Genomic DNA, 19,111 nt, shown 5'->3' with positions numbered 1-19,111 from the left:
GTGGCGGGGTGTAGCTGGAGTGTTTTATGACAGCCCAGGACCTCAGAGATAGCCACCCCGACCCCTGTGACACCACCACCAGTGAAGAAGTCGGTGGGCATCGTCACCACCGGTGGTCCCGTCACTCCTGCCCCCGTCCCCTGTGTGCGGGGTGATAACGTGCCTTCAGGGTGGGCTTCCCTGGCCTGTGCTGGTGCGTTCTAGGAGAAGCTCACGAACAGGGGGGCATTTCCGGTTCTTCAAACGCAGCACCAGGGGCTTATCCTCGGGATCCCACATGTAAGGCCACGTTTAATCCACATTGACAGCTTTCTTCTGACCCAGGGCTGACAGCACCTGCTTACTGTTAGGTGCCCAATACATGTGCCCAATGAACCGGAGATGACCATGCATGCTGTGTTGTCTGACATTTAACCGAACGGAAAGTGCTAGGAAGTGCCATCTCTGGTATTCAACCACTGCTCTTTAATTCAGCAAAGTGCTGGCTTCAGTGGACTACAGCAAGATCAGGTAGGGAATCCGGGTCGTTATTTACTTCCTTGAAGAGAAAAATGTAGCAGGTTTCTCAAAGATCGGGCACAGAAATCGCGTCTTCCTCATGCCAGGCTTGACACTGCAAAACCAAGCCAAGGAAGAGGGCGGGAGTGCAGTCTCCTGTTCAGAAATGGAACCTGCTCAGCTGGGGTTTCCACCAGATCCTGTATTCCCTCCGAAACCCGCCGCAGCTTTCCCGTGTGCTCGGGGGTCCAGCTGGCCAGGCAGCATGGTGGGAGACCGGAAAAGGTGGCGAAGGTGGCTGTCACCCCCGCACAGGCTCCAGGCCACACGGGCAGGGCTGGCGGAGTGGGAACCACCCTGTGATGCTGGTACCCACGTGGGCTGAGATTGGTTTGATTTAGTCAGTTGCCCTGTCTGCTTTCACACAGTGACCTCAAAAGAAATATTATCCCCAGGAGTGCCTTTGGGGTTGTTCGTTTCCATTATTTCATTTGGATTCACTCTTAACCAAACCTTCAGAGAGCCAGGTGGGTCCCCAGACGGAAGGACCTCGGTGGGGGAGGGCCTTCCTAACGCCACTCCTGGGGCACAAGCGGAGCCTCGATGATGAGTTTATGGCCTGGATCATTGTGTTTTTATTGCACTCATGAAACCTGTGTTTCTCCTCATTTTCGTAATGGTTTCACTAGGCTTCTGCCCCTCCTCAAGGCACGTTAAACTGCTGCGTGTGAGAAGGACAGATCGGCGGGTGGGTCTGGAGGCCTGAGAAGCTTAGAGCAGGGCGCTGGCTTTGAATTCTCACCTGTTGTTGGGTTTGCACTAAAGAGAAGGAAAGCGTGTGGGTTTGAGCGTAAGTCACGTTTATGTGGGCTTTTTTGTGAACACTGCAGCAAGTCCCCTTGAATTCCACTATAAATGATACACTAAGAGGGGCCTTAAGAATATTGACTATTTCTATCCCTGACGTTTAACCCATAGAATCAGTGGTTTTAGCAAAGATGCTCCAAGTACGTAGGCTCACGGCCACAAAGTTGTGAGTCTTGTCTGCAAAGGAGCCAAGTTTGAGAGCCTTTGTGTCTTTGCCATGTCTGGTGTTTAAACGTGGGCCCGTTGGTTTCTTGTGTCTCGGAGCTGGGTTTGGTGTGGCTGTTATGGATGATTAAGTCAGTTTGGGGTGCGCTTTCCTTTGGGCAGTATTGCTATCTTTTGGTAAAAGGAAACGAAATGCCGGCAGGGACTCGTGGCTGTAATGCACTTGGGAAGGAATACTTTCAGGGCTGTTTCCGATAGGATGGCAGCTCCACAAAGCAAACTGTTTGTCTAGTCGCACAAATAATGACAAGTAGTGGAAAACGAACACATCCACTAATGTCTGTTTGTGTCCCACGGAGAAGTGGTGTGTCCGAGTCAGGCCAGCCAACCCGCTGTGGGACCAGTCTCCTGTTTGTCCTGCGTTACAGACCAAAACGGGGGGAGCCAGGCAGCTGAATGTACAACTGAGGAGGTTTTACAAGGTGTGGAACGAGTTTACGAGATTTTTTTTTTAATATTCCATGGGACATGCAAATTATGGGGCCAGCATATTCAGAGATGCAAAAGCAGCTTCAGAGTCCACTGTCTAATGAAAATGAAATAAATTTCCTGTGCACGGAATAGATTTGGACTGTGTCTCTGGGGCACTAACTACGCATGTCATGGGGCTCAGCCACTCACACCAGTCTCTATCTGTCTGCAGATGGTGTGGGAGAGCGGCTGTGTGGTCATCGTCATGCTGACCCCCCTCTCGGAGAACGGCGTCAGGCAGTGTTACCACTACTGGCCGGATGAGGGCTCCAACCTCTACCACGTCTATGAGGTACTTCCCTGGGTGGCCACCGTGGGCTGTGGGCTTGGGGGCCATGGGCTGTGGCGGGTACTGGTGGGCCTGCCCTGTGCGGTCGCCAGCCGCTGTCCCTTGAAGCCTTGCTGTGCAGTCGGTCCCCATAGGCGGTGTCCCCAGGCCCGTGGTCAACAGACACCAAGACCCTCCAGACATCTATGCCATGGGGACTCTGGCAGAAATGGTTTTCATTTTTTTAATTTTATGAATCCAAATTTGGACAGAAAGGACCAAAAAATGACCTCACTGGGTGGTCAGTTGAGCCTGGTTCTGGATAACAGGCCCCTAGTGGGTCCGTTTTCAGAAAGAAGCCTCTGTTGACACTGTCCCTAATTCTTAGCATCCCGCCTGCACCCCGGCCCCTGCTGGTCTCCGGTGGTCTGTGTCCGCAGTGCTTGGCCTTTTTATCTGAGGGTCCCCTGCAGGCAAGCTCATTTCTCCTGCTGGATTTTTGCCCACAACAAGAAGGAACTAAGGAAACTTGGGCAGTTAAACCAGTACTGGAGTGTGTCCTTTGACCCTGTTTTGCATTAAAATTATTCAGAATGCCAAAGTCCCACAGCAGGACCCACGTTAGAAGCACAGAGGTTCCCCCTAAGCCGGTCGTGGCTTTGGGGTCCCTGCCCTGGGCTTCCAAGCTCAGGGCCCGGCAGCATCTGTGTATGCCTTTGGTTTCCTCTTTCTACAGCCAGGCGGTGCCTCCCTGATGACATGTCAGTGAGAGTGGAACCTCGTGTGGCGTTTTTGCTCAAAAGTATAATTTTTCTCTGGTGATTTTTGTCAAAGGTTTACATGGCTTAGAAAAGACAGAAACTGGAATCGTTTGGACTGTAACAGGTTTTTCCAATAATTTGACTATTATGCCCCAGAGTGACATTTAAAAAACACAAAAAACCAAAAAAACCACCAAGTGATCTTTTGTGTAAACTATGTTGAAATTGGGAAGGTAGGCGGGGTTGCTCACCAGCATCCCCCGCCCACCACATGCCCCCGTGGTCCCCACCCCTCTCTCCGCAATGTGGCTCCGCGCTCAGCCGAGCTGGGCCCCCAGCCAACGCCTGTTTCTGCACACACACCCCCGTCCGCTCTCCCCCTGCCCAGGTGCATCTGGTCTCTGAGCACATCTGGTGCGAGGATTTCCTCGTGAGGAGCTTTTATCTGAAGAACCTTCAAACCAACGAGACTCGCACGGTGACGCAGTTCCACTTCCTGAGCTGGTATGACCAGGGAGTGCCTTCCTCCACGAGGTCCCTTCTGGATTTCCGCAGGTAAGACCCACGGCCCGCCGGCGGGGTAGCGTGCTGAGCGCGGACACGGAGAGAAGGGGTTTCCTGGGTCCAAGGGGCCGTTTGCTGTAAGACGTGCCATCTGCTAATATTTGTATGTTATACATCTATTTATGTTGTGTTTAGGGGAGGGGAGGGGAGATTATGTTAACTCACACATTAACTGTAAGATGCTTTCTAGCTTCAGAGGTGTTAAAATGTGAGGGGGGATGGGTATCTTAGAATCGTGGAAATGTGGTCATTGTTCTCGATAAGATTCTTCAAGTGGTGAAGAATCCTAGGGTGTGAATTTCACAGGATATTGGTGAAGAAAGCCCAGAGTTTTCGTTTGGGTGCTCAGCTGGTTAGCTATGATGATGAGAGCTAGGCCCAGATTCTGAAATGGATGACCTTGGATGAACACCTGGCTGGAGTTCCCACATTACCGTGTATTTGTGGTGCAGTTTGGAAGCTGACAGTTAAAAAATATCTAGAGAGAAAATGAAGGTGTCAAAGGCCACCCATAACCACGTTCTGAGCTTTCTAGAACCTCCCTTACGTTTAGCTGATTGGAAACCTAACAAGTATGGGAAACAGATAAATATTCAAAACAAGGAATTAGAGAATAAAGGCGAAATGCTCTTTAAATGACTTTAATTGCATGTATTCGTAAAGTGATTTGTATCTGAACAGTCACAGATACGTAACTCAAGGGAGGCTGAAACGGCGTGTTGTCATAAAGATGGGGTTTCAGGCATAACTCTGGATTTCTTGAATTTGTGTTACAGATTCTGAAGGTTATTTTGATACTATTTCTTTTGCCTTTTAGCCCACTTTGAAAAACAAAACAAATTTCTTTATTTGAATAGCCCTGCGTGTTAAATAGCATGTGAAACAGCTCCAGCCGAGACGCGAGTTTGGCGTCTCGCCTGTCGCCCTGTCCCCCTCCCCAGGGAGGCAGAGGACGCGAGCAGCAGGGGGTCCTGGGCGCTCTTGGACAGACCCACTCCATCCCGATTGCCCGGCCATTACTTACATTTTCTTAATACGAATTTATTTCTAAAAATCTTACTTAGAGCACATTTCCTGAGATAGACTCTTCAAAAAACAGTCATTACTGGCAAAATGGATGCAGCTACACACACGGCCGTTGCTGTCTTGGTGCTCATCCAGTGTGTCTGTACATATATGCATATGGGCGTGTTTCTAGCTCCGTATCCATATATGGAGTTGGACAATACATCACCAACCCTCTGTGCTTACAGTTCGTCAGGAAGAAAAATCTGATTCCCCAAATGCCCTTTCTCCAGAGTCCCAGGAGATAGGGCCCGAGAAGGTTTCGGTAAATAAAAAGGAACGCGAGCCCCCGGGCCCGATTTTGAGCGTCTCGTTAGAGAGAAAGCTGTCCTGCCCTCACTAGCGGACAAGGTTGCTCTCATGTCCTACCTGGGCCGTTGGTATGATCACACTCTCAGAGCACATCGCGCTCAGACACGGATCGCTGCTTTGTGGTTTTCGGTGTCAAGCAGCCCCCAGATGTCAGCCATCAGAAGGTGAGCCGGCTTCTGAAGACACTGGTCATTTCAATGCAGCGGGGCGGCTCAGCTCCCTTTGAACAATAGACCCGCGTTCGTTCCCGCTCTGGCCGAGCGCGGTCGTCAGACACCGAGATGTGTAATTAAATATTCCTGGCGCCCAGAGGGAGCACATTTACACTTTAAAGAGAAACTGCTAAGCTAAGGGATAATTAGCGTCACCCGCGAGGGCTTCGCTGTAGAAGAACTCTCCCTCTCTGCTGCTCTATCACTCCTGGCTGTGCGCAATGACGTCCACTAACGCTGCTCCCTGTAGAAATGGACAACCCTTACTTTGCCAGCTAATGAGCGGTGGCCAGTGTCATTTTTGTGATGTTGCAGCTAGTAATATGAGCCCAGTTGCATAGTCACAAAAGTGATCATTGGAAACTGTGACTGTACTGCAGGGACAGAGTGGGAAGCCCCCTTTCTGAGCCTCTAACGACCTCTGACCTTTGCTTGCTGTTGGTTGCATGGCGGTTCCTTCTCACTCAGTGACCCATGGGTTGGTTTGTATTACTAATCGTTCTTTCTCGGTGAATGCCTCCTCTTGCAGTAGATACGATACCCATCTTACTCAATGTTTGCAGCCTCTTGCTTACTGATGATTTGTTCCAGTAAAAGTAAAGCCAGACAGCTGTGCATTGCTCATCTTCATGAATTATCCACATCTCTCTCTCGGGTCGACCAGATGAACGCTTTGGTGGGCCGTGTGATGCTTCTGCTTTTCTCCTTGTGATGCTTTATGTGGTAATAATACAAGTACCTGGTTCTGTGTAAATAAAATTCTAGACCGTGGCCGCACACTGGATTTCCACTCGCGCCTCCTCGATGGCTTGTGGCTGTTTGTAAATAGGTTTAGCACAGGGCGGGGCTGGCATGAATATTAAAATTACACTGAAACCTTCTTGGGTCCTGCCGAGGCAGCCAGTCACAACACGCTGGAGCAAAGAACATTTTCAACATGTTGTACAATAGAGACCAGAATTGCAGTCTGGAGAAGCAAGTCACAGCCATAATAGCCAGTACTTTGCTTTTTAGCCACATCTCTTAGCCAAGGAGGTGATTCCTACTGCGTCTGGCCAAAGGGGGCCCGACCGGCTGGCTGTACGTGGGGCACTGCTGTTCCCTTATGCTGCTCTTCCTGAAGCCAGCACGCTTCAAAGAAGGGCATCTTGTCATTGTGTTTGTTTCTCTTTCAATCTACCTTTTTTGTGCTTGGCCCCATCAGAAAAAATGAGCAAAACTGGGGGATTGACCAAAAGTTGAGTTTAGCCTTTAGAAACACAGACAGGCCTGGCAGGTAGGGAACATAACAGGGGGGTGGAGGTGCCGAGCTGAGGTGGTTCACACCTAAAAGATTCCGTGACTGAGAAGCGTCCAGGAGGAAGTTCTGTTTGAAGGTGCACACCCCGGCTCTGGTCTCACGGGCAAGCAAGCTCCGTTCTGCGCACACGCACACACACACACACACACACAGCGTGTGCATCCTGCCTGGAGACACACACGTGTGCACGCGCACACACACGGCCTTTATTGGGCTGGCGGGCTCCCCACTGCTCAACTGGAGACAAGTCCTTGGGGCCTGGCATCTATTTTGTCGGAGCTAAAGCTCACCGTTGCCTTGACAACCTGAGTCGAGAAGGGGAGGTTTTAGAAGGAGCCGGTAGATCTCTTTTCCAATCTCTTATTCTCAAAGGGCTGAGAATTTTCCAGGGATCCTGGCACAGACGTTCCCTCAACTTAATCACTTCCCCTTTCCTCTCCCCTAAACCCTAACACTGGGGTGTAGGTCAAAAGCAAGGATAGGCTCCAGCAGAAGCAGTGCCGTGGCCACGAGGACGCTGAGCAGCCTGTTGTACCCGGGTTTCTGGGTCCTCACCTCCCAGGCTCTCTGAGGTCCGGGCTTGAAGCCTGGCTCTCAGCCGGGGAGCAGCCACAGAGCACGTGCCGCTGCCCCGATGGCCCCGGGCGTGGCCGTCTCCGGGCACATCTTACGTGGACTGTACGGCCACCTCCTGCCACTTCCCTCGTGCTGTTCTGAGGGTGGAGTCTCCCTTCAGAAGCGCCTATTCTGTTCACTCCATAGCGGAAGTAGGAAAGAAACACAGCTCTGACATTTGGGCAATAAATGTCATTTTATGTGACATTAAAATACCCACTCAGCTCACCCATCAGCTACAGCACTCGACTCCCTCCCAATCCCACACCGTCTCAGGGATTTGTAGCAAAAGAACCCGCTGATTGAATTTCCACTTTCAACTATTTCCATGCTGAGCAGACAAGCCTTTGCAGAGAAATGTGACATTTTCCCATTTCCGGCATGAAGAAAAAGATTTTTCTCTACTGTCATTCTTTTTAAAATTTTACTTCACGTCTTATATCATAGAAATTCACAGCACATTTTAGAGCACACCCCCCTCACACATTTTTTTCCTCCAATTAACCAAAATTCTGTCTTTAATTTTCTTTATTTAGAAAGATTTTACTGAGAATTTGGATATAATTTGTAAACATGATTAGTTGTTTCACTGAACAAAAATATCAAACAAAAACTATCAAGCTTATACAGTGAATTTCCTAGCAGCGCTCTGTAGTGATTTAGGATTTGGTTACAAAATCTTAATCTATGCTTCTTGTTAATTTTCATGAATTCTGACCTAAAATCTGCACAACCGAGTTGTTTTAAACATAATCAGCGCTTCTTGTTAATTTTCATAAATTCTAACCTAAAATCTGCACAAACAAGTTGTTTTAAACATAATCAGATTTATAAAAATGGAAATATGTGTCTTGGACATAATTGAGGCTTCTCTGTAATTTAGATATCCTTACAAAACTGACAGATCAAGAGGGTCTTTAAGATGCTGTTCTGAGACATCACGGTAATGTTGCATTCCAGTGTGATGTCTAGACTGTAAGAAATTCGGAGTGTAAATTGCAAAACTCAAAACTTTAAGTGAAGAATCTAGACATATCACAACAACAACGGAAATCAAATTAACTAGAGCAACCAAGAGGAGGGGGGAGCGGGGAGGAAGGCTCAAGCTGATGGATCTGTTGACCTCAGGCCAGAGTTCGTACTTGTAAAGGGAAAAAGAAAACTGTGAAAATGTAAGAATTGTTTTCAAAGCTCTGTTTAATAATTTAATATTGAAAAGAAAAATAAACCTTTGAAAATGTGTGCATAATTTTGATCTTCTTTGTCAAAACAGGGTATTGCAAAATGATGTCCAAGAGACGGTCTGTTTGCTTTGGCGTATGGGTTGTTTGGATGGCTGCTGCAGAGTCTAGTACATAATCATAACTTCTGTGTCTCTCTTTATTTCAGAAAAGTAAACAAGTGCTACAGGGGCCGTTCTTGTCCAATAATTGTCCACTGCAGGCAAGTACAGCTTTTAACCTGGATTAAGACGTGTTCACGCCTCAAAGGTACCCGCTGTTAAATATAGGACCTGAACCTCCTGATGGCTTAATAAGTATATCTAACTGGTGCTTCTAAAGGAAACCGAGGATATACACTTATTTTGTCTTAAACCCTCCTGGGACCGCTGCGCAAACGCTCTGAGATGGTGTGTGTGGTGTGTGGAGGGGTCTCGGCTCAGCACGCCTTGCAGACATTTGGACCCTGCGCAGAGACTGGGGCCAGTTATGAACGGGACAGACCTGGAATCCAACGAGTGGCCTTCGGGTGAAAGTTCAATGGCTCAAGTGTCCTTGAGTGGGTTCCCCCCAACCAAGAAGAAAGATCCACTGGAAGAAAACTCCCTCCGAGGGTGAGCTCTCCCCCGAGCTCCCCACCCACCTACTTTGGTGAAGAAGTGTGCTCCACTGTCTAGAACTGTCTTGCAGAGTATTCCTTTCTGCCTGGGATAAAAAGGAGTCAGGTCTCCAAAGATCAAACACCAAGTGTGTCCAGTCAGTCAAAAAGTCTGTGCGTGCATCTGTCTGAGTGTGTAGGTGTGGAATGTGTGTGCCTGTGTGTCTGTGTGTGTGCACCTGCATGAGTGTGTGTGTATCTGAGTGTGTGGGTGTGGAATGTGTGTGCCTGTGTGCCTGTGTGTGTGCACCTGCATGACTGTTTGTGTGTGTTTCTGTGTCGGTCCATGAGAGAAGACGAGGAACACAGAGTATGGTCTGTATCCTCGAGAACTGGACCAGAACACCTTTGACCCTCCCGTGGAGCACAACCATCTCCAGTTCTGAGGCAGATCTGAGCAGAGCTGTGTGATGTGAGCTGAAGGGAACTGAGGAAACCCTCGGCCGCAGGCCGGTCACTCGGGCGTCGGCGACCCTGGCGTGGCGGCATCCCCACCTCTGGAGCGCAGGTGGGCACAGTGCAATGCGGAATCATTCTCTTTCCAACCGAGGCTTTTTCCACCGTTTGTTTGAGAAACATGTTGAGGCCAAACTCAGTGACGCTTTGCTGTGAAAGGATAACCGACAGGCTCCCGGGCCGCTGGGCGGCCCACAGGTCCGAGACTGAGCACGGTCACACAGCTCCCCAAGTCCTGAAATGGAGACGCTGGTCTTCTCCTTAAGTTGGCTGATTCTGCCAGGAGTATAAGTGTAAACACCATCCTCTTACTTACATGCTGCCCGTGGGCGTGAGAACAGCCTGCTTGACCTAAGGACCATCTCAAGGCACATGATGCAGGAGGAGAGGTGCAGGGCTACTTCCTCCTAGAAGAGGCACCTTCCTTTTCCCTCATTGGCTATTGTCGAGCCACAATTCAGAACGTTTTTACAACTCTCGTCCAGGTGGTGATTATTCCCATTACAGCTGGGGGACGAGGGGGCATGAAGAGAGGCTCTGTTGCAGTGACGGGGGACACGTGCACCCCACTCCTGAGAGGGACGGACAGACAGACCCCGAGGGTGTGGACACACGAGACCCGCGCCCGCCCTTCGTCCCCCGCTCACAGCCGGCCGCTTGCAGACACTTTGAATACGAATGCCATCAACTCTGACACTGCCAGGCATTTCTTTATTTCATTTTTTTCCTGACAAAATGTGCTGAATCTTTGACCAAAGAGGGGAGAAAAAAGGAAGAAAGGAACAAATCAACACAGGCACAAGAGCTAATCCGCTCTGCCGTTAGCTCAGGGCTGAAAGCTCTCCAGTCTCCTCCTCCTCCCCTCCCCCTCCCCCTCCCCTCCCCTCCCCCTCCCCCTCCCCTCCCCTCCCCTCCTCCTCCCCCTCCCCCTCCCCTCCCCTCCCCTCCCCCTCCCCCTCCCCTCCCCTCCCCCTCCATTCCCATCCTCCTCCCCCTCCCCTCCCCTCCCCCTCCATTCCCCTCCCCCTCCCCTCCTCCTCCCTTCCTCCTCCCCCTCCCCTCCCCCTCCTCCTCCCCTCCCTCTCCCCCTCCCCTCCCTCTCCCCTCCCCTCGCCCTCCCCTCCTTCTCCCCCTCCCCTCCCCCTCCCTCCCCCTCCTCCCCCTCCCCTCCCCCTCCCCCTCCATTCCCATCCCCCTCCCCTCTCCCACCCTGACCCCCCTCACCCCCTTTCTTTCTCTTCCTCTCCAATTCTCCACCCTGCCCTCCTCTCCTCTCATGGGCCCCCCTTGAGCACAGAGGGAAGATGCCATCGTTGGCGTGTGGGGAGTGGGGACAGCATGGTGCGTTGTGTCCTCATCTCTCTCCTTCTATTGACAGTGACGGCGCGGGCAGGAGCGGCACCTACATCCTGATCGACATGGTTCTCAATAAGATGGCCAAAGGTAAGACTCAGAGCGGGGCTGCTTTGTTGTGGCTCAGAGCCGGATGGGGTTGCCATGGCAACCTCGGTGCAGTAGTCACAGAAAGCCTTGGGGAAAATTAGCCTGTTGTCCCTTTCCGGAGTCGCAGGAAAGCTGTTTGCAGCAAGCACGTTCATTTCTAAGGTTGCTCCTTTGTCCCCTCGTCCGCCCGGGGTTGCACCCTGGGCTCAGCGCACAGTAGGTGATGATGGGTCAGTGCTCGCCGAGGTCGTCCTGTGGTAACATCAGGAGTGAGGAGAGGATGACCCTGATCCTTCAGCTTCAGCTCCGAATAGCTGTAAACAAATCCCCCCTGTTATTAAAGCCATATTTGCAAAATTCAGAGCCACCTAAAGTCTCTTGTAGTGATTGTCTCTAAAATAGGTCACCTTTGGATGCCCCTCTGTAGCATTGTTTTAGCCCATGCATCGCTCTCCGTGGTCCTGGGCCTTTCCCTCCTAAAGACAGTGTCCGGGGACTTCGGCTTAGAGTGCTGTGATCTGAGCACAGACCTGGGATGAGTTCATGGCTTGGGTGGAGTTTAACCCATGAGAGTGCAGGGGCCAGACAGGGCTGGCGGCTCCCCAAGTGTGGTCCACAGAACAGACCCATGAGGTGTCCCCTTAGAGGCCAGAGTGCGCTCCATAGTCAAGGGGGAGAAGATTCCCTCAGACCCGCCTCTGGGAGAACCATGCACGCGTCAGCAGGGAGACCCTAACCTGACCTGAAAAGGCACTTCCTTGTTCTTGAGATGCCTGTCAGCCTCCAGGGAACTTGGGAAGGAAACACTGGGGTGAGTGACGTCTTACGGTCTCCTTCCCGCCTGTGAAAACGTCTTCCTCTCTACGTTGACACACACTCATGCACACACGCACACGTGTGTTCTTAGGTAGGGCGCCCACCTTCCAGGACACCCACCCTTCATCCTTTGCCTGGCAATAAGAGCAGACACTGATTATAGACATGGGTTTCTATACATTGTCACACAACTGTCAGCATCTCTGAAATAGGCATCTGTCTTACTCCATTTCTCCTGGTTAAAAGAAAAACAGAACACATCTTATATCGATGTGTGAGGATAAAATAATAGCCATTGTGTTACACACAAGGACTAGAGAGCTGGAGCAAGTTACCAGCCCTACAGCTAGTAAGCATAGGACTAGCCGGACCCAGGACTGGCCCCCTGCTGGCTCCGGGGCGGGGATGGCTGGGGAGGCAGGGGTGCGGGACAGTGGGCCGGGCTCGCGCCACCAGAGACCGTATTTCACGCCCCGAAGTAGCTCTGAGCTGTGATGTGCAAACAAACAAACAGCGAAGCAAATGCAAATGCTCTGATGGTGCTTTTAATAACGTGTTTTGGTCTTAGACCCAAAAAGCTACCTTTTTTGGCTGAAAGGTCGTTTGTTCCCCGTCCAGTACTGCCGCTGTGTCCCATCCACTGTATCTGTCTCTTCATTTGCAAACGCGCAGTCACTACGGGCCTGCAGCCCACAGCGGAACTCCTGCTCCTTCCCCATCCTCGGGCTCCCCTGTCTGTTGTCACATGTAGCGTTTCCCCGTCTATCAAACCAAATGCCTTCCGACAATGCAGGTCCCCTTGCGTGTTTGAGCTGCCGCCTTTGTGCGTAAGCAAGTGACACGGGAACCCACTGCGTATACACCGTGTGGCATGGCGCCCGGCTCGTCCCAAGGACAGGGGCCCCAGCGGTACCGGTACCGGGGCGGGGGGGAATACCCGGGTGTCCACCCAGCAGGTGTGAGGGCACCTGGAACAGGAAAGTGCCGCAGCCCCGGGGGCGGGGCCGACTCCCATCCCGGCTGCCCCCCGGCCCCGCCAGCCCCTGGGCCCGAGGTGCCTGCCCCGTCCTGTCAACTCCCACTTGAAGCTCGGCTGCGGCAACAGTGCAAGCCCAGCCATGTGGAACTGGCCCGGGAGGGCGGTCTCCAGGCTCTTTCAGAGATTGGTCACCCCTCATTCTGCTCCTGACCTGCTCCCCTCTGCCCGGGGGCCCGTGCTGTGAAATCCCCTGACCCGGGGCCCAGGCTGCAGTCTTGGGACAGATCAAAGGGCAGGGCGGCCCCTCGGCCTGCGAGGTGGGCCTTTCCCAGGCCGCCCCGGCGAGCGGCCGCCGGGGTTTTGTTCTGGGCCAGGCTCGCAGGGCCGGGCAGCCAGGGCCACCTTTGTCTGGCCTGAGAAGCCGGAGGCCCGTGCTGCCGGCCCGCGTTCATCAAATGATCAAAGGCTCTGGGCCTGGACACGAAACCTTTCTTCCCATTTCCTTTTCTTAAAGGAATGAATTGCAGGAGGACCGAAGAATGCGTCTCCCAAGCTCTCCTGCAGCCCGGAGCCTGCATCGGCCCTGGGCTCTGAGGCTGGCCGGGGACACTCGGGCAGCCCAGCCAGCCACAGCCTGGAGCCTCGACCAGGCACACGGGCTTCGAGGAGTAAAGCCTTTGATACAGCAGGAATCATAAGGGGCTTTCAGCACTGTCTGGTCTGTCAGCGAGCAGACAGGATGCGGTTTGAAGTCTGAGTTGGGGGGCTCGTTCTCTGCCCGGGTTTGTGGCGGGAAAGTCAGGGGTCAACCTGTAAAATTCTTCCACACATTTTTCCTGTGGCTGCGAACACATGTCTAACTCAGGGTTAATATTTTGGGTCAGGATCAGGGTTTGGTAGCGTTCCTCTCTCACCTAGAGACTGAGCTCAAACGTAGCAATGTTGGTTTTGCCGCCGAGATATTTTCCAAGCTTGTGCCTTTTACATTTTTGTCCGAGACCTCTCCTTGCCCAGGGTTTTTCATATTTCACCACAATTTTTCAAACAAATGGAGAGCGCCAGGCGGATGGTGGGGCTTCCCAAGGATCACATGTGCTGGGTCACCCAGAGGTGGCCTCACTGGCTGTCCCTCACCGGGGGCCACGGAGGAAGCCCCACCTCTGGGAAGCTGGCCATGCCACCCTGAGCCTCCTAGCTCCTGGGGTGTCCGCAGGCCCGGACTGTCCTGGGGGGCCCGTTCCTTTTGATTGGCAGGAGCTGCAGTAGGACTGGGATTTCATCATATGACGTGGGGTGCCAGCCCGAGTCGGCAGGTGCACCTGGAGATGCCTTTTAAGCTCCTGTCGGCCACGAGTTCGTCCTAAGTGATCTCAGCACGGAGTGTGAAGGGATGTCCAGTGCCCGCGTGGCTATCTGTCCAGCTCCCAGTCTCCATCCTCAAGAAGCTCATCTTCTTTACTATTTCCCTGTCACATGGTGACATCAGTAAGCATGTCCTCATACAAAGGGATGTATAATCTCCATCATACCTCCTGTCTCTGAATTTGACAGCTCTTGGGACCTCATATGAGTAGAATCAGGCAGTTTGTGTCCTTCTGTGCCTGGCTTATGTCACTGAGTGTCATGTCCTCAAGGTTCACCGCGTTGGAGCCAGTGGCTGAGGCTGAATGACGTTCCATTGCAGGGGTGGACCACAGGTAGCTTATCCGTCATCCATCTATAGACACTCGGGTTGCTTCCACCTTTCAGCTATTGAATTAATGCTACTATGATCGTGGGTGTGCAAACATCTCTTTGAGCTTCTGCTTTCGATTCTTTTGGGTTATACACCCAGTGTGGAATTGCTGGCTTGTATGGTAGTTTTCTTTCTAATTTCTTGAGGACCCTCCATACTGTTTTCCGCGGCAGCTGCACCATTTTCCATTCCCACCAACAGTGCATAAGGAAGGGCTCCAGTTCTCCACACCCCCTTCGACACTTGTGTCATTTTCTGGGGTTTTGATAGTAGCCATCCTCATGGCTGTGAAGCAGCATCTCGCTGTGGTTTTGCTTTGCATTTTCCTAAGGACTAGAGATGTTGAGCATCTTTTCATGTGTGTGTCAACCATTTGGACATTTTCTTTGGAGAAGTATCTATTCAGGTTCTTTGCCCATTTTTTAATTGGGCTGTTTGGTTTTTTGTTTTTGAGGTGTAGGGGTTCTTTATATATTGTGAATATTAAACCCTTATCAAATGTGTGATTTGCAAATATTTTCTCCCATTCTGGGAGAAGTAACACTTCATGGCTCATTGAACTTTTAAAACCCAGCACTCCCCCAGAGCTGCACTGTTCAGGGCATTAGCCACTAGCCACGTGTGGCAACTTACATGATAAGATTGAAGCGCTGACCACATGCCAGGCGCCCCAATAACACAGGTGCCCGGTGGCTGCCAAACAGGTGCTGCAGACAGAAAACACGCCCGTAGCGGGAAGTCCCGTTGGGTGGCTGTGTTCCAGGGAGCAAAGCTGAAGGTGGTCGTCCACGTGTGTCCGGTCCTCCGTCTCTTCTGTCTCTCGGCCCTGCCCCCACCGTCCCTTCCTCTGTGGCCTTGGACTGGCCTCCCTCCTCGCTCGTGTGCCCGGATGTTAAAGAGAAAGATCTCAGGAGGCCCCACGTGTTCGCAGCCCCTCTCTCTGGGCCACGCTGGCTCCTTCCTACAGAAGCCAGGACCCGGCCCTGGTCTGCGGGGGACGTGCCCCCCAGTCCCCTTCCCCACTCATGGGCCCTGCTGTCCCCCTTGGCCGCCATCGCGGCATCGTTCCTCCTTTTGGCAAATACGGGCTGAACCACAGAAGTGCCGTTCCAACCTAGTACTTACTGAGCACCCAGAATACATGGTGAACAAGGGAAACGATCTGTTCTCCCGGGCTTTACACTCCACGGGGAGAAGCAGGTGGTGGCTGCAGCTTGTGACTTGGGGCAGCGAGCACCGTCGAGGCCCCGGGGTGCAGGGGCAGTGGCGGGGGCGCTTCACCCCATGCCTGTCACAGAGCCCCGTACGCATCTGTAGCCCGTTCCTCACAGCCCCAAGGGGCCCTGAGGGCTCACTTATTCTGACACTTGGTTGCAAACTGAGGAAGCTGATCCCCAGAGGTTTGGTGACCTGCCAGAAGGCATCCAGCTGGCCAGGCTGATGCGGAGCCCTGATCTTTCTGCAAATGGCAGAGCCCAAGAGGTTAGGGGGCAGCACTGCGGAGGCACGGCCAGGCGGTCCGGGGACGGGCGGAGCAGGTGGCTGGGTCTGTTAGGGCCGCAGCAGAAACTCCACCAGGGAGGGGAGACAGAGGTCAGACCACGGGGACCTGGAACCACAGGCTCGCTGACTCGCATCCATCTGGAGCCGCTGGGGAAGGAGAACGTACAGCGGGTCCCAGCAGGATCGACTTGGTGCCGCTGGATTCAAGGGCTGGAGCAGGCAGGACCCCAGGGGTCTATGTGCACAGGGGTCTGCACAGAGGGCCGAGCTCGCCCCTGGCCACGGCCGTGCACGTGGACGGCGCTTCTACAGACAAGACTGACTGGGAGAAGCAGGCTGCAAAGAACAGGGCACGTCGAGGGGGAAACATCTTGTTTTTATGTCTGGCTGAAGCATGAAAACCTGAAGACCCAGCAGAAAATGAATTCTACAGACCAGTCTGCCTTCAGCATGGCTTCCAGGTGGTGACGACTTGTCACCTGCTCCTGCAGGTTTCAGGCTGAAAAAAGTGTCCAGAACAGGGTGGGGTGGGGAGGGCTTTCCTTTAGTTGGAGAAATTGTGTCCCATGAGGTGACAGGTGGATATTCCCTTCTCTGTTCATCTGGCCAGTTGGAGCTGAGACTTGTGGGGTGGGGACAGGGGTCCCGGGAGCAGTATCACTGGGGGTGTGACCCAGGCCCAGGTGACACGATAGACAAGGGACTAACAGGCGAGAAGCGAGAGAAAATGGGACCAGTTGTTCCTGGAAAACATCCTGAGCCCATCTTATCTGGGTCCTCTTGTGAACCACATTGCAGCCCGTAATCCTACACTTTGCTTCCTAAATGGTCTCTATCCTGTGGATCATCCCTGGGCAGGTAAAGCTGACAGTTCTGTGCTCTCTCTGACCTGCCGATGGGCGGACAGGGGCCCCGTGGACTTCGGCACCACAAGGGGCACTCCTGGCCGGTGTGGAACCCCCTGCATCTCGTGGGTCAGATCTGCTCACATGGCTTCTCCCCCATCCTGAGTCACCTGTGGACACAGTCCCACGTGGCCGATGAGAAGCCGGGAGACCTGGCTGGACCCCACCCGACGCCGGTCCAGGGCTGGCCCTCCCATGCGCACTTTGCCCGGATGAGCGACAGCTAGCTTTGTCACCCAGGTTTTCCTCTCTCTGGTCCCCAAACCCAGACTGGCCCCCCACCCTGTCCCCGTGAGCATCACCGCCGTCCATCCTGCTGGCCCCTGGTGGGCCTGGCTGGCCGTGTTTGGCAGGGTCGCCGCAGCTTAGGGGCCACAAGAGTCCTTCAGCATCGCTGGCTGCCCACCGCCCCAGAGTCTCCCTGCCCCAGAGACCCCGGAGGCCCAGCAAAGCCGCCGTGGCCCCTCTCAGCAGCAGCTCACGGCTCCTCCCCAGACAGTGAGGGTCCGTCCCCTGTCCTGCCGAAGACCCCTCGTCCCTCCCTGGTGGCAGGAAGTCCCCGAGCACAGCAACCCTGGTCGCGGGGCAGTGACGGCTCAAACACTGTGAAGTAGGAGCCTGAGGCCTGTGCTCCGGCTGAGTGGCCGCGCTCTGCGGGTGGGCAGGGGTGTTGAGGACCACGCCTCTGTCACTTTGCATTAGTGACCCTCCCGAAAAATCCTGCCACAGTTGCGTGAACTTGTGTTAGAACGTCTGTGACAAGGGCCGACCGTCTGTGTTGTCCTTACGACCTCGCGGTGCCCGATGAGGCCTCCCCGGACCCTGCCTCTCCTTTCATGGGCGGAGACGGTGTGAGGAATCCAAGGAACGTGGTCCCCGTGCTGCTATCAGCTGAGTAACTAAGTAGCCTCGTCCCCGGCCAGGCCACGGGGCCGGCCACACCCTCAGCTTCTGAACCAGACATAGACTCGGGGGCCGAGGTGGGAGGAGGGGCCCGGAGAGCCTTCGATGGGGGTTTTGTGAGTGGCTGAGAGGCCAGCTCCCCGGGAGCACTTACCCCTCGGTTCAAGGGTAACAAGGGCCCAGCCCCTCGGGGAGGCCATCTGTCCCTCGAGGCCCGGCCGCCCACCCTCCTGCCCCTGTGCTCTGATCATATGGGGACTCAGGAGTGTGTCCGTGGCCCCAAGTGCAAGATCCTGGGTGGCACGGGAGGGCCGCCTCAGAGGCCCCCCTGCTCCCCTGAGACTGGCGTGTCATTAAGGGCTCGGTGGGCTCCCTGCAGCCACAGACGTCACCTGGATGACCCGCCCCCATCCCCTTCGTAACTCTGACCCGTCCACTGAGGACCTGAGTGTGTCCTGGGGCTTGTGCGTCCTGCATGGTTCCTTGTCACATGGGTGGAACCGGGAGGCAGCGAGGTCCCCGCCGTCAGCTTCCCATGCATGCGCTGTGTCCGCGACGCCTGCCTTCCCGGGGCGGGTGGTGATCTGAACGGCGTGCTCGTGGAGGCCTCTCAGGCTGCTCGTGGCCGTCACGTCCATCTCTTCTTTACACGTTTAACGGTCGCCCTCTTTTTTAACCACTGCGCACTCGCGTGCACTTGGGTGCCGCGTTCTCGGCGTCGACGCCGCTGGCACCTGCGCAGCGTCACAGACACTCTGGCGCCTCACTGAGCGTCGCAGGATGCGTCACACGGTTCCATCACCTCCTGGAGCGGAAGTGGCGGCAACTTTGCAGGCGATACACCCAGGCCTGCTTTTGTTTACTTGCATTTTTTTATAAAGATTTGGAGGCATCCTAGCTTCTCCTGACAAATGATTTCGAATTTGTTTTTAAAAACATGAAAAATACCTAGTTTGTTTGGGTTCTGAGATACTTGATTTTCAAGTGAATATGATGCCAATTTGTCTCCTCTGATCCCAGTGAAACCTCATGAAAGGGAGATGATCATTAATCTAGAAAGCCAGCAAAAAAGTCTTCCTTTTTTTTTTTTGCGGTACGCGGGCCTCTCACTGTTGTGGCCTCTCCCGTTGTGGAGCACAGGCTCCGGACGCGCAGGCTCAGTGGCCATGGCTCACGGGCCCAGCCGCTCCGCGGCATGTGGGATCTTCCCGGACTGGGGCACGAACCCGTGTCCCCTGCATCGGCAGGCGGACTCTCAACCACTGCGCCACCAGAGAAGCCCCTTCCTTTTTTTTTTTGTTTTTTTTTTTTTGTGGTACGCGGGCCTCTCACTGT

At 53.5% G+C, this 19,111-nt stretch overlaps 1 protein-coding gene across 1 annotated transcript in view; it reads left to right on the top strand.

The window, feature by feature from the left end:
* The window catches only part of PTPRN2 (protein tyrosine phosphatase receptor type N2), a gene marked incomplete at its 5' end in the record, with an annotated part of 710,841 nt that overhangs the window by 679,382 nt on the left and 12,348 nt on the right, over positions 1 to 19,111 (top strand). Inside the window, 4 exons of the mRNA XM_082632697.1 lie at positions 2,234 to 2,353; positions 3,479 to 3,645; positions 8,548 to 8,601; positions 10,871 to 10,935. Coding sequence (XP_082488823.1) covers positions 2,234 to 2,353; positions 3,479 to 3,645; positions 8,548 to 8,601; positions 10,871 to 10,935 — 406 coding nt within the window. The remainder of the gene's footprint in view (positions 1 to 2,233; positions 2,354 to 3,478; positions 3,646 to 8,547; positions 8,602 to 10,870; positions 10,936 to 19,111) is intronic.

Source organism: Mesoplodon mirus, assembly GCF_964341445.2.
Source record: "Mesoplodon mirus genome assembly, chromosome: 9".
NCBI classification, from domain to species: domain Eukaryota; kingdom Metazoa; phylum Chordata; class Mammalia; order Artiodactyla; family Ziphiidae; genus Mesoplodon; species Mesoplodon mirus.
Note: the sequence above shows the minus strand (reverse complement) of the source record. Positions and strands in the feature narration are given on the sequence as shown.